At 42.2% G+C, this 15783-nt stretch overlaps 1 protein-coding gene and 1 non-coding gene across 4 annotated transcripts in view; one reads left to right on the plus strand and one right to left on the minus strand.

The window, feature by feature from the left end:
• The window catches only part of UHRF2 (ubiquitin like with PHD and ring finger domains 2), a 129925-nt gene that overhangs the window by 106632 nt on the left and 7510 nt on the right, over window positions 1-15783 (plus strand). For 2 of the 3 annotated variants that reach the window (XM_074994877.1, XM_074994879.1), the window contains 5 exons: window positions 6811-6917; window positions 9398-9560; window positions 12373-12510; window positions 14321-14444; window positions 14911-15074. In XM_074994877.1, coding sequence (XP_074850978.1) covers window positions 6811-6917; window positions 9398-9560; window positions 12373-12510; window positions 14321-14444; window positions 14911-15074 — 696 coding nt within the window. The remainder of the gene's footprint in view (window positions 1-6810; window positions 6918-9397; window positions 9561-12372; window positions 12511-14320; window positions 14445-14910; window positions 15075-15783) is intronic. The other variant, XM_074994878.1, reaches the window with a different exon arrangement.
• Window positions 7528-7669, minus strand: LOC142013971 (U4 spliceosomal RNA). The gene has a single exon (XR_012645844.1). It is a non-coding gene; the product is annotated as a U4 spliceosomal RNA (small nuclear RNA).

Genomic DNA, 15783 nt, shown 5'->3' on the forward strand with positions numbered 1-15783 from the left:
GGGAGAGAGAGAAGAAAGAGAAATGCCAAAAAGACCTAGTGGCAGAAAGTACTACCTGAAGAAAGCTGTTTCAAGAACTGGAAAATGCAGGAAATTCCTAAGATTCTGGATCAGGATAATTTCAATACAAAGTTCTTCCATTCAGTCTGTCAGCAGCACCTCAGAGCCGTGTCTACACGTGCACGCTACTTCGAAGTAGCGGCACTAACTTTGAAATAGCACCCGTCACGGCTACACGTGTTGGGCGCTATTTCGATGTTAACATCGACGTTAAGCGGCGAGACGTCGAAGCCACTAACCCCATGAGGGGATAGGAATAGCGCCCTACTTCGACATTCAACGTCGAAGTAGGGACCGTGTAGTCGTTGCGCGTCCCGCAACATCAAAATTGCGGGGTCCTCCATGGCGGCCATCAGCTGAGGGGTTGAGAGACGCTCTCTCTCCAGCCCCTGCGGGGCTCTATGGTCACCGTGTGCAGCAGCCCTTAGCCCAGGGCTTCTGGCTGCTGCTGCTGCAGCTGGGGATCCATGCTGCATGCACAGGGTCTGCAACCAGTTGTTGGCTCTGTGGATCTTGTGTTGTTTAGTGCAACTGTGTCTGGGAGGGGCCCTTTAAGGGAGCGGCTTGCTGTTGAGTCCGCCCTGTGACCCTGTCTGCAGCTGTGCCTGGCACCCTTATTTCGATGTGTGCCACTGTGGCGTGTAGACGTTCCCTCGCAGCGCCTATTTCGATGTGGTGCTGCGCAACGTCAATGTTGAACGTCGACGTTGCCAGCCCTGGAGGACGTGTAGACGTTATTCATCAAAATAGCCTATTTCGATGTCACTACATCGAAATAAGCTATTTCGATGTAGCGTTCACGTGTAGACGTAGCCCAGGTGTTCTTTAAAGTCCTTTCTGTGGTAGCAGCATAACTTTGCAAATAAGGCATTGTGATATTTCAATATCTAAATGAATGCTAGTTCCAAGTACAGTCATTCACCTATACTTTGAAAGTCATGCAAAAGATTTATAGATCTATTTTAATGAGTGGGACTATAACTAAATACCCAAAAGTCCACTTAAACCACAGTTGCTTAGATTTAGTGTCTTACAGATTCAGAAGAGGCCAAAGCCTTTGTCCCATTACACAGGTTCAATATCTTAGGCAACTTAATCCTGACAGTCCAGACAAGTCTGTGGATTTTAGCTAGAATCCATCTGCAACCATCTTTGTTGTAAGTCATACAACCTTCCACAAGCGGTGTCTTCAAGAATGGTCCAAAGTAATTTATATCCCAAGAAGACTCAATTTAAACAAATTTCTGTCAGTCCCCTCAAGAGTCAAAAATTCACTTGACTGGTAGGCAGCTCTTCACACCGTATGTGCTGTCATATGCTTCACGCAGCAACCTCTGGCTTTGACAATGGATGGCATGCCTAATTGGGTAGGGAGCTCAGTTGGCAGCTACAATATTCAGGGCAAATCATTGTTTCAAATCCACACTACATATCAACTTTTTAATACTCAGAGCAGTCAAGAATGCCTGTTCATACTTCCTACTAGTGATCAAAAACAAACATGAAGACTACGACAGACAACACTGTATATATGTTCTACATAAACGGGCAAGAGCAGCAAGATCGCATTCCCTATGTGCTAAGGCAGTGAAACTATGTTACAGGTATATTTGTAACCAGACTAGGATCTCATCAACCCCTGGGCATAAAGAACACCGGTGCAGATATTATCAGTAGATTTTTTTTTCCCCCAAAAATCCTGAATGGGAAGTAGACACGACCACCCTTCACAACAGATATAGGTTGGAGAACTCCAAAGACAGATCTGTTCGCAACAGCCAAGAACAAGAAATGTTTCCAGTTCTGTTCCAGAAAGTGCCTGTGTCACCATTCTCTTGAAGCTGGCTTTTCTCCTCAATTGGAATAGACATCTGCTAGTGAAGTAGAGGGCAACCTGCAGCACATTAGGGTTCTCTGTGTGGCTCATGAGACATTTTACTTACCATTGCCCATGCACAGGGTTGCCAGATTCTGCTGGGTTTTTTCCTACCACTATTACAAAAGTGATACACACTTGAAGCAAGGGCATGTGAAATTCGGTTGTGCTGATTGCACACTACGTTGTGAGTGCCATGCGCTCCCTCTGTATGCAGTTGAAGTGGTGCTGTGGTTCAGTCAGCACACCCAACCGATTCTAGGTATGCAAGTGCAGTTAGTAAAACTACACTATCTCAGGAGACCACCTTGGTTAGGACAATCATTGAGATGGAGTACCACTTATGTGGCCACTCACTAGCTTAAGCTGCCCCTCACTTAGCTGGTGGAATTAATGGGAATGCTTATAATAACCAAAGTAATAGTTCCATATAGTTCTTATAGTTCCAGTGTGATCAAGACAGACAGGTTATGCCTACCTTTTTCAGCTGGTGGTCTGTCCACCATTTATTCTCCACATTGTTCCTTATCATCTTTCTCAAGATGCAGTTGGATACATCAGCCAGATCTGCAAGTTCTCCTGGTCAAAGCATAGCTCCTTGGCAGTTCCAAAGCTTAAAAATGAACTGCTCTGAGGATGTGAAAGAAGCAGAAAATTAACTACTTACCATACGTAAAAGAAATAGAAGATTGAAAAAAAACAATTGATGTTTCATAGATATTTACAGAAATGTTACTGAAGTTGCTCAAAAAATTAATTTATTTTTAAAGATGTGGTTAATAGCACCAAATCATTCTTCATTCTTAGATTGTAGTGCTTTTAGACGATAATTTACTAATTCTTTGTGAGCTTGTCAGTAGAGTTCATTTGGATTTCAGGGAAGGGTAGAGTTAAATTCACTGAAGTTTGTAAGCTGTTTTGAGATCCATGGATAGAAGGTGGTATGTGAGTGCAAAATATTAATATTAAAAAACAGAGAACATGATTCTTCTCCAAAGGCATTTTTAATGAGAATAAATTTCTACATTTAAAATTTAGTAGATTTTTCTCCTTTTAAAAAAATTCAAATAAGCTAGAAGTAGGGCTGTTAATTAGCATGTGTTAATGCCCACAGTTAACGCAAGGCAGTGTTAAAATCATTCATCGCAGGCTAACAGCCTGAAATGACAAACCTGGTCTCCCCACAATAACATAAAATAAAATAGAGATTTTATTCCTGCAGTGTTCCCCAGTGCCCCTGCAGCCCTTGCCCCTGCTAGTCCCTTGTGTCCAGGGAGGAGGTAGTGGAGTGGCTGACAGCCCTAGTGTTAACTTTGAAATGTCCCTCTTGGTTCAGAGCAGCCTCTCCCCACCCTTGCTATGAAAATTGTACCCCAGTGTTGTGTTTTCCTGTGGTGCTTGTTTGTTCTTGCAAAAGCCAATGAAGATATAAGTAACTGATAGCCCCAGGCTGGTTTAAAGCCGCTGGGGAGAAGGGAAATATTCCTCCCCCTTACAACCTTTACAAGTCTTGCATGTTATGTGTTCAGAAAACATCATCATCCTCTTTTTACTGATTGTATGTCACCAAGGAGAACTTGTCTTGGAGTCACCCTCAGGGGTTGAGTCGTGACCAGCTTTGGGCTTTATTGGATGGGTGCAATCTGCATTGTTCCTCCAACCTGGTTCATTGTTATGTGTCCAGTGGTCTCTGCTTGTTTCGGAAAGCTCTTCTCTTGGGGTTTGAGGGGCTGCTTCACTGGCTGCCTGGGTGGGAGTGGGAGGGGCATTTGAAGGCTGGATCGTTGGAAAATCAGCACCTTGGCCATTCCGGTATTTAGGGCTTCTGAATGACCCAGTTCAGCTCCAGGCAGTGAACAGTCGAGCATCTGGCCCCTGGTTGGCACCATTTTATACACAGGAAACGATGCTAATCTACTGAAGAGCCCTTCCACAGGCTAAGCCACAGACCAGACACCCCTGCTGTGGCTCCTAACGCTGCCGCCTCTTTTTCTTCCTGCACCTCAGTGCACCTGCCATGCAGTCCCAAGGGGCCTTAACACTCTATTAGAGGCATACTAAAAGAACAGGGCAACCAGCTTTGGGGACTCTGCTGTACGGACAGGGCAGCAGGCACAGCAGCGCATCTTGTTCTGCCAGGGCTCAGCCTAGCAGGAAATGGCCCACCCCACAGCAAAAGAAACTGAAGTCATGAAGTAAGACTAAAGCAACAATGTCTATCTGTTTTGCAAGTCGAGTTAGGTAGGGCTTGTGGAATGGGGGGGAAGAAAGAAAGTAATTAAATTTTTCAGCGTAAATTTCTAAATCTTGGGAGCCTTTGCAGGTGGAATATGCGTTCTTTGGTCCTCGGTATTATAAAAAGCACAACAATGATATTGACTTTATCAGCACTTTCCCATTCCCTTTATGTAGCTAAAGCCTGTTACTTCATTAGAAACATAAACCTCCCAGCTAAGCCTCAGTGTCATTAGATCTCCATTTGTCTCTCCTGGCTTAGTCTGCTTGCCACTGAGGTGACAGTTTACTTCTCTGTAGAGAAGGCTTTAAAGTGTCCCTCCCCTTGCAAACAACTTCCGCATACTGGTGCAAAAACAGGAGAGAGGGAGAGACAAACTGTTCCCAGCAAAGGAAAGCAAAGTCCCTTGGAAACTCCAGGCAGTATTTGGCCTGGGGGAGATCTGAGCTGCCTCCCTGAGGCAGGGCTGAGTCTTTGCGCTATGACTCACTGGCCCTGGAAGCCTTAGTTATTGCTGGAGAGAGGTATGGCTGATTGCAGGGCCGCAGAGTTCTGGAGTGAGGGAGACTATAAGAGACTATGTATGGTGCTGCAGAGCAGTGCCACTTACCACTGTTAGTGGGGGCCCTGTATATATATAAAGAGAGAGAGAAAATATAGATATAGATCATATATATATGATACTGTGTGTACATGAGTTTTGCTGGGGAGCAGCGCCATATACTGTTGGGTGGGGGCACTATGTATATTAGAGCTGTCAGTTAACAAACACTAACACCTGCAATTAACGCGGGGCAGAATTAACATGTTAAAAAATTATCACATATTAATCCACAGCCTTAGTTTTTAAGCATTAGGAAATAGGGGTAGACATATCTTTGTGCTGCTCCAGAGACCATCTGCAGGGATCATTGAGCCATTTCTCATTGGCAAGTGCAGTGCCTGGGGCCAGGCCTGGCTGAGCCCCTGCCAGGAGTGAGGAGGAATGCCCCCTGGACTCAAGAGGGTGGGGCGCTGGGGCTGCTAAGAAGTGAGTGGGCAGTGGGATGGGGGGGCTGTGGGGTAGCTTGTTGGGGCAGTGCAGGGCTCATTCCCTTCCCCTGACGGTCATCAGGAGCAGAGGTTGTGCTGTGCTCTGGTGCTGGGTGGCCCAAGCACTTCGTTTGAATTATGGTGCTATGAGCTGTTGCTGGGGCTCTGCTCTGTGCTGCCAGGAGATACTACCTTGTTCTGAGATACCCCGGGGGGCAAATCCTTCATCTCCATGCAAACAGATCCCCCAAAAACACCATGCACTTCCCACTGGGGTTCAGGGGTAGATAGTATTCTTACTATTGTTTAACAGCGTGACTGATCGCAATTAAGTTTTTTAATTGCTTCACAGCCCTAGTTAGAAGCTCTCTGAGATTTCTCTCAAAAAGAACATGCAGTTCAGACAATGTTTTCCATCAGCCAAACAAAAGACCAACTTAGAATACTACAATAATCAACACAACAAAATGCTCTTGTCTGTAGTTGAAAAGGTATTGTGTTTTGTTTTCAAACAAGGCATACTTTTTACATACTTTTTATATATTTAAATAGATTTTGTGCATCTACTGGATATTAAATACAAGATATTACAGTTGTTATTATGTAATATTTTGAGCACCCCAAAGTATGTTAAAGATTGTAAAAAAAAAAAAAAAAAAAAAAAAAAAGCCCAGTGAGAAGAATATCCTATCCCCTGCCTTGAAGGTGCTTTGAGCTAAATTCAGACATAAGACTGCAACTGAGGATAATAAACAAAAGGTAGGAGTGGTGAGAAATATGACAAGAGGAGTAATAGTAGGATTATACAATTAATTAAGGTATGTATAAAAACTGTTGGTTTCACTGATTTATGTTGTTAAAAATGCTTTTAGACAGGAATTATATAATGAGAAAAGCAAATGTAAATAAGGGTCTCCATTTGTGTAATCGTGCATTCATAACTTCAGTGTTGAGAATGTTTAAGAAAGAAACTTTTCTTAGAGTATTAAGTATAGCTAGAGCTATGTTTTAGTAATGCTCTAGTTGAGGAAGCTCCATTTTTATAATCTCAGCTCATTATGGACATGATCATACAAGGTGTGCTGAGTGTTTTTGCCTTGAGCCAGCAGAGCCAATGACACATGCTTAATATTAAGCACAAGTGTCATTAAAATGTAGGTAAGTATATGTCTAACTGCTCCGCTGGATCAAGGCCGGAGTTCTCAGCATCTTGCAGAAGTGAACCCTGTTTATCAGTGATGATAATATGTATTTTGCAGATAGGATTTCCTGCTAAATTTTAATTTTTCTATCTTTAACTGTAATTGCGATCTGCATATGCTGTTGTCCCTTCACAGTACTACCTCTCTAAAAACATGTTTTTTGAAGCTAAGGGTTTAGTAGTCAGGTATGATTATTATCTGATCATGCAGCCTAGACACAAGTAGCTTTATGTTGGTACAGTTGGTAGAAGGAGAATGATGTAGGAATGGAATACACATGAATAGCTGAGCATCAGGGAAGTGTTCTAGTTTGTCTGAGTAACCAAGACCAATGAACCAATGGTGTTTTCAGTGCAGATGCTTTAATTTGAAATGTTAAAACAGAGGGTAATCTTCTTGCACAGGACCGAGGTGATGAATTCACTTACACTGGGAGTGGTGGTAGAGATCTTTCTGGTAATAAAAGGATTGGAGAACATTCGTTTGATCAGACTTTAACACACATGAACAGGTAAGATTTTGAAGAAGAAATTAAAGAATTTCAAGCACAAATACTGTTATTCCATTAATTTAAACTTAATTTTTGATATGTTACTTTTGTTTCATAAAACCTTTGTAAATGGTGGTACCTTTTGGCAATCCACTGGCATTTTATCAGTGTCTTGTTATCTTCATGTAAAACAGTAATTGTAACTGAATAAAATGTATTGCTGTATTTGTGAGAGTTTGAGATGGTGGCTGTCTTTGCTTGTCATTGCCTAACACTTTCCACTATTGGATTCTGTTTTCAGTGACAGTGTTGCCACACTTTGAGTGTTTGGGGTGAAATATTCCATGCAAGTATATGTTTACAACAGACTTACTTTTTAAGCTAAAATGGTTAACCATTTGCAAGCATTACATTAGAAAAAATGTTTTACCCACATAAAAAAATCTGACCTGTTTTACTGAAGTCCTAGTGAATCCATGTATTGGAGGAAGTGCGTGAAATTTTTGTTAATGTGCTCCATGACTGCTTTTTGTTTTGTTAATTGATTGTCATTCGCAAGTTTGAGAAGAGATCTGTTACAGCTCTCCTGAGTTTCAGAGGGGAGGGCCCTCAGGAGCCATGCCAGTCTGTAGCTTCACAAAAAAACAAGCAGTCTTGAAGCACTTTAAAGACTAACAATTTTATTTATTATGTAATGATATATTTGTTTCAATTACCAATAATCATGCCTTGGATTAACCTCATTAGCTATGATACTGCCACTGCGCAAAGCTGAAATGGGTCTTACCCATGAAATCTCTCCTGAGCTATTTCATTAAATGCTTTCACTTGTTCTTTAACAGCAACGAAGGGTGCTGTGGTACCTTATAGACTAACAGAAAAGTTTTGAGCATGAGCTTTCGTGAGCACAGACTCACTTCATCAGATGCTGGCAGCTGACCAGCATCTGATGAAATGAGTCTGTGCTCACGAAAGCTCATGCTCAGAACTTTTCTGTTAGTCTATAAGGTGCCACAGGACCCTTCGTTGCTGTTACAGATCCAGACTAACATGGCTACCCCTCCGATACTTGTTCTTTAACTGCACTTTTTCACACTAGCCTTCTCATAGCTCCACCTGAACTCAATGTGAAGGATCTCTGTCAGTTATGTAGCACATTCAAAAACATTTTTGTGTGTTTAAGAAGAAAGAGAAGCATACTAACCCATGGTTTTAACAAAAATAATTTCTGCATTTTGGTGATGCAGTAGTTTTTTCACTGTACAGCAGTGCATTTACATGCAGCTTTTACCTTCAGACGTTTCACTAAAGTGATGACGATCGAGGTTTCCTTGTAAAGAGGAAGTTTCATCTGTCTGTGCTTTGCTAGTTGGTGCTCATAGAGATAGAACACCCACCATTTGATCACAAACTTTTTGTGTACACAGCTAAGCATGACTCTTTTTTGCATGTAGACCTCTGTACTCTGTCTGAAAGTTTTGCCTCAAGAATCTGATATAGTTCAGCTATAGTGGCTTGCAATTAAGACAAATGGTAGTCTTTTTGGTTAGGATGTATTTACATATAATAATAATTGATGAACAGCTTGCTAAACTATTTAAAATACAAACAAAAAGCAGTCAAGTGGCACTTTAAAGACTAGCAAAATAGTTTATTAGGTGAGCTTTCGTGGGACAGACCCACTTCCCGCGAAAGTTCACCTAATAAACTATTTTGCTAGTCTTTAAAGTGCTACTTGACTGCTTTTTGTTTTGATAGTGTATAGGCTAGCATGGCTTCCTCTCTGTTACTATTTAAAGTAAAGATATTTCAAGTAAGTTGTGCTTTACAACATTAACAGCAAAATTCCGAGCCTAGGTCAACTGACTTGGGGCTGTAGTACAAAGCTAAAAATAGCAGTAATATAGTATTCCTGCCCAGTCTGGAGGATGAGCTCTGAAACCTGGTGGGTGTGACTGGCCTATTCTTAAAATTGTTACTGCTTATGTAATAGCTATTCTTTAGCTACTTTACAAGCTAAGAAAAGCAGTGCTTTAGCTATTGAGATCTGTTGGGCTGTTATTAGATACCTTTTCCTGATGCAACTGTTGGTGGGTTTTATATCTTCAGATGTGGGGGTTTTTTTTTCTTCTCCAAAATACTGATTCCTATATACATTGTATTTATTTATTTTTAATTTAAAATGACACTTTATAAAACTGATAACCTGAAATGAGGTGGTAAGAAGAAGAAGGAGATGTAAATTTTGTCTTAGCTGATGCTATTCATTCAGATTTTGTAATTCCTTCCACATTATTTGAGAAATAACTACTCTAAAATATGAAAAAATGAGCAGCTTTTGGCACGCCGTCAAAGGCATAGGTTTATTTGTTACATATCCTTCTTAGTCGCTGAAAGCATAATCTGTCAAGGCAAATAAAATGTGGCCTAGTTACATTCATGCTGAACATTATATTTTTATGATGCACTCTCTTATATGAGGACTTTTAATATGCTTTTAGGGCACTGGCCCTAAACTGTGATGCTCCATTGGATGATAAAAATGGAGCAGAGTCCAAGAATTGGAGAGCTGGTAAACCAGTTAGAGTGGTGCGCAGTTCTAAAGGACGAAGAATCAGCAAATATGCCCCTGAGGAAGGCAATAGATATGATGGCATTTATAAGGTACGTAATCTTCTGCTACATACCTTAGTGCATTTTAAAGGGAAAATGCTGTTGAGATGCCAACTGTTTGTAGCACAGTTCTCTTTATTACAGCTGGGAAGAATGTGATGATCGTGGTGCCTTAGGCTGTGTTTACACTACATGATAAAGTTGAATTTAAGTCAGTTAGTTCGATTTTACAATGTCACTATCTTCACTGTAAATACTATTAGGTCGATTTTAGGGAGTGCTAAGGTCAACATTATAACACTGGGCATAGCATCAAGTTTGAATGTAAAATTTTGAATTAAGGCTAGTGTGGAAACCCCATGTCTTTAAATCGACTTTATTAGACTCCAGAGGTTTCCTATATGTATCCAACAATGCCCCATGGTTGTCTGCTCTGGCCGCTTCCATCTCCGCTGCTCTTCTTAAGTAACAAGAAGCCCGCAAATTTGAATTCTGTAACAGGAAGCCCATGGTGGCTGGGCTGTGGGGTCATGTTTATGTGCGAGGCTGAGATAATTCCTTTTTTATTATCTGTCCATTAAAAATAGCTCCAACATGGAATGTGGGCTTCTTCCTTGCACAGAATATTAGCAGGAGAGGCTGAGATTTATTTGCATTGCTGGCGCCAGCCTCTGCTCCACCACACCATGTGACGGCTGGTCTCTGGGGGTCATGCTTGTATGAGAGGCCGAGAAACTTCTGCAGACGACTTTTGTAAGGGGGGAGCTCCTCCCTCCCTCTTCAGGCGCCATGCAATCGTGGTCTTTCCTGCACCCAACCATATCATGTGGCTAGCCCCCAACCCAATAAAGCATGTGCCTGTGGCACAGTGCAGACCATGCTGCCAGACAGCACCATGTTCTGGCTGGCGTGCAGTGAGAGCTGCAAAGGCTGGAAAGATTTTGGGGGCTTGCTGTCGCTGGGGGGAAGTCTCATCCCATGGCAAAGATTTTTGGAGGTGTGCTGTCACTGGGGGAAGTCACGCCCCACGACAAAGATTTCGGGGGCTTTCTGTTGCCGTGGGGAAGGGATCATTTCAGCTGGCCTTTCAACCAATAGCCCCCCACCCCACGACACCACTTATCAAATGTGGGAGGTCCAGCATTAACAGTCAGTCGGGGCTGGGCCTCCCACCTGAGCAGGACCCTGAAGGGACCATCTCAACTGGCCCTTCAACTGATGATCCCCCACTCCATAATGCCCCTTATAGAATGTGGGGGAGAAGGGGGGCCCAGCTATGGCAATCCCATGCTTGGAGTACAAATTGGCTTATCAGGTAGAAGTCATACCGTTCTGCCCAAGTAGGGGTGCTTTCAAGGTGGGTAAAGTGGCTGGAGAGTCAGTTGAGATGACATAAACACCTGGGTGATCCCAGGGCACAGAGGCATTCTGGCATGTGGAAATATGGCGAGCTCCATCCCATATGTTGGACATGTCTGTGTAATGAAGTGGGAAGCCAAAAATCCTGCATCACAAATTGTCTATTTTCCCCTGCCTGCGGGAGTTGGCTTTGGTTGTTATGGTTTGCACTTTCCTCAACTTTACTATCCTTCTCTTTCTTCAAGCTGTGCTCTGTTCCTGCAGTATTTTCAGGGAGGATGTTTCTGGATTCAAGGGGAGGAAGAGTGGCTAGAGGGCCAGTTGAGATGACACAGACACCTGGGTGATCCCAGGGCACTATGACAGTCCCCTGACTGGTGCACTACACTTTCTGAAGCCAGTCTATTTGGTTTTCCTTTGCCTGTGATTCTCTACTTTTCCTTCTTTCACTCTGGAAAAAATGGCTGTTTGCTTTCCACTTGTAGGGGAATGAGGGCAGTGTAGTGTGGGAAGGTGACAGCACAAACCCACAACCACCTGCAAGGCATTTTTTACCCATATTGCACCAGCGAAAATACCCAGAATGCTATGGGTCTGAGGGAACTGTGGGATAAGTTCCCACAATGTACTGCTGCAACAGTCAATGTTTGGCGATCTAGTGTGGCAGCAATAAGTCGACTTTGTGGGGAGATTAGGGTAGTCATATTCGAATGAATAAAACCCAGTGTTATAAGGTCGATTTTAATAAAATCAAATTTATATCTTAATGTAGATGTAGCCTTAGTAAAGATTATGTAGCTTAGCTCATTCTGTGAACACTCGAAAGCTGTTTTGAAAGCTGAAAGGTTTGAAATCTACTTTTACAAACACAGACTGAGCCAAACTGACCCATGGGAATCCATATTTTAACCCCATGTCACCCAAAAATATATTTTGACATTTCTTTGAACCCTAGCATCAGCATGTTTATCAGTGAATGTACTGCTCTGCGTTTATTGAAATAACCATTTGACAGTGGAGAGGAGAGAAGATTTAAAACTGTATTGTATCTAACAACAGTTCTCAAAACTTTAGCAATCGAAGAACTCTTATTTTGATTTTAAGATTTTTTCCAGATCCCCTGCTCAGCCCCACCTCCACTCTGGCTCTGCCCTCCTCTTCCCTGCCTCTTTCCGCTCCCTCCTGATCACGTCTTCCCCCTGCAGCTCCTGCATGGCAGGGAGTGGAGGAGTTGATCAGCAGGACCAGCAAACCCCCTGGTGTACCACAGACCCCAGTCTGAGAAATGCTAGTACATAACATGATTCACATTCCCCTTGATCTGTATAAAGTGTAACTACATAAGAGTATGATGCTTTATGGCAAAATACTGAATGTTCAGTGAGGTAAGAACATTCAACTTCAGACAAGATTTCCTTGGATTTATTTTAGGACCTAGTATGACACAATTTCATAAGTTGTTGGAGACAATGTATAAACTAGTACTGGAACTGTTGTTATTTAGGTGGTGAAATATTGGCCAGAAATTGGAAAATGTGGATTCTTAGTTTGGCGTTATCTTCTGAGAAGAGATGATGCTGAACCTGCACCTTGGACCTCAGAAGGAATAGAACGGTCAAAGAAATTGGGTCTGAATGTACAGGTTAGAATCTAAGTTCACAAATGCATTTTCATGTTTTATTCAAATAAATTGAGTCTAATCACTGAGTAACTTTTTTTATGTTCTTGTGGCTGTTTGAGGACCCAACAGGACGACTCTTACTCACTGTGAATAGTACTCATATGAGTTGTTCCATTTTTACTAAATAGAGACTTAAATGTATCTCTCCTGTTAACTTAAAAAATATGTATCCATGTTTGTTATTTTTCCCAACTTTGTATTCTATGAGTGTGGATCTCCCTTACAGAGAGGCCAGTCTCTGAGGATTGCAGAACCTCTGGGCAACTGGAAACTCATTTCACTTTTGTTTTTGCCCTTGCTGAGTAGCTTTGCCAACTCCCTTTTTTGGAACTGAAAATATTCAAGGCAGTATTGCCTTTCTCAACAGGCCACCTTGTTCCTTGGATGGATTATCTTACCACAGAGTCATTATCTTCAGCTTTAACTTTGTGGTTTGTAGCATTTAGAAGGCCATGGAAATCTTCCACTGGACAGGTCCTTTTTACATCAAGCCTCATCAGATCTTTGTCTATGGTTACACTAGCAAGTTTTGCTGACAAAAGCCCAGTTTTATGAACAAAACTCATGGCGTATGCACACACGAAGTGTGTTTTGTGGACACTTTGTCAAGAAAACTCAGCATTTTTACTCTCAGCCATGAGGCATAATACTGCTGTCGACCGTTCTGTGAACAAGAAAGCTGTGTGGTGTTTGGGGGCGGGTGTGGAGGGGTGGTCTTCTCTCAACAGACAGGACATCCAGGACCGTGGGTAGCCCTGTCTGTTGTGCTTCCGGTTGGCTATTTTGTTGAGAGAATGGCAGGGCAGTCTGGCCGTTCTGTTGACAGAGCAGAGCACTCTTTTGAGCTTTGAGGCCGTTAGAACATAAGAACATAAGAATGGCCACACTGGGTCAGACCATAGGTCCATCCAGCCCAGCATCCCATCTGCTGACGGTGGCCAATGCCAGGTGCCCCAGAGAAGGAGAACAGAAGACAATGATCAAGTGATTTATCTCCTGCCATCCATCTCCTGCCCTTGTTCTGAAGGCTAGGGCACCATACTTTATCCCTGGCTAATAGCCATTTATGGACCTAACCTGCAAAAATTTATCAAGCTCTTTTTTAAACCCTAATAGAGTCCTGGCCTTCACAGCCTCCTCGGGCAAGGAGTTCCACAGGTTGACTGTGCGCTGTGTGAAGAAAAATTTCCTTTTATTAGTTTTGAGCCTACTACCCATCAATTTCATTTGGTGTCCCCTAGTTGAAATTTTCCCGAAAGTGGCATGCTAATAAACGGCTCAAAAAATGCTAATAAGGTGTGGATGTAAATTTCCTTCCAGGAGATCCCCCAGGAGCTGTGCCTCTGTATGCTGTTTTGGAGTCTGGAAGAGCTTCTTCTGGACTCCAGATCATGTGACCGTATGTTAATGAGGTGTTAGCAATTTACATCCATACCTCATTAGCATTTTTCAGGCCATTTATTAGCATGCCACTTTCAGAAAAAGTGGCATGTATAGAAACAGCCTTAGTGTGTGGCCGCACTCTGTCAATAGCAGTTTTGTCAGGAAATCTCTTCCAACAGTGACTTCTGTTGACAGAGCACTATAGTGTAACTGTAGCCTTTATGACTGAGTTACAGTTCCTTAAAACACATGTAACTTCATTTTCTTGCTTATATGATTCCTTTGATATTATTTCAGTGTGTAGGTTTAGTTGTTAAAGTTGTCTTTGGAGATGGACTTCCCCATTTTCTATCAATTTTTATCAATAAGTCTTTGTTTTCCTATTTAGTATCCAGAAGGTTATTTGGAAGCCATGGCTAGTAAAGAGAAAAAAGATAAGGTTAAAAAGCAAACTGTGAAACAGGAGCCAACCAGACAGAGCAATGGAAACCAGAAAAGGTCAATTGATAATGGTACGTCTTCTTAATTTTTGAGATTTGGTAGCATTCTGTCAAGTTGTATATAGTTAAAGTCAGTAATATGAACACTGTAAAAAAACTGCCATTTGGGATGAGAATGTGAAACAACAAAGACCATTCTTAGTAAAGCAAGTGTCAAACTAAATGTGAAAGAGAAGTTTGTTCACGTATGATCCTGTTTGGTGCCCAAAAGGATACAACTGTAGAAGAAAAGAATATTCTGTGTCATTTTCCCATACTTTCCTAACGTGTTCTCTATTTTTTAGAAGGAACACGTGTACAGGCTTACGTGCAGCCTTGTGCTGCCGTCCAGAAATAAAGCTGACCAATAGGAAGAATGTATTAGTTTATTTCACAAATAATATTCCTGTTTAAGACTTCTAGATACTTTATTGTGTTTCCTTTCCAACAGTTCAAACTTCACACTCTGCTCGCTGTGACTGCTGATATTATTTTTCAGTAGGTATAGAGGAGCCCAAAAACACACCCAAAGCCATGAGGATGGGAGATGGAGGGAAAGGAGAGGCTTTCCAATTAACCCAGCAACAGCAGTGGCTGATTAGAGAAGACAGCCTGAACCAGAAACTGTGGGATGAAGTGCTTGCTTCACTTAAGGAAGGACCAGTATGTTGTAGTTTGGTTATACTGTTGTGCATTTTTATACCACCAAGAATGTTAGCCTACATAGTTTGAAAGAGAGGTTTTATTACCTTGTCTCATACTTGAAACACACCAGTGCTAATTAAAAAAATTATGATTTTGGAAGCCCCTCCCCCTGCTTCCTCCCAACACACACACGCACACAGAGAGAGAGAGAGAGAGAAACTAGTAATCCAGTTGCTATCTGTCATCTTTTACTTTTTGACTGGTGTGATGCTGGCAAGAGAAATGAGACATAAAAAGAAAAATAGTATTTCCTGGTAGTGCTATCTTTATTAAAGAAATTGACAGGAGAATAACTTATGTGTTCTAACTCAAAAAGGAGTTAGTTGGAGGTGATCCCTCTCACATTCTCCGGGCAGCAAGATCAGACCTTAACACAGCAAGGAGTATATGTAAAACATAGTGTACAGGATATATACATAAAATGTTAAGAAAACAACAAGGGATAGTTAAAGATAGAGGAGACAAAACCCCAATATAAAAATTTCACAGACGGTATATCCCGAGGTGGCCAACCGCTGGCTGTCAAGCTGCATGGGGCTCTTTGAACCTTTAAATGTGGCTACTCCATAGAGCTGCGCATTGGGAGCGCTGCCAACCTGCTCCAGACATGCACCCCACTGTGTGGTGGGAGAAGCACATGGCAGCAGCAGCAGCTCCAGCGAGTCAT

The sequence above is a fragment of the Carettochelys insculpta genome, chromosome 5 (assembly GCF_033958435.1).
Source record: "Carettochelys insculpta isolate YL-2023 chromosome 5, ASM3395843v1, whole genome shotgun sequence".
In the NCBI taxonomy this organism is placed as follows: domain Eukaryota; kingdom Metazoa; phylum Chordata; order Testudines; family Carettochelyidae; genus Carettochelys; species Carettochelys insculpta.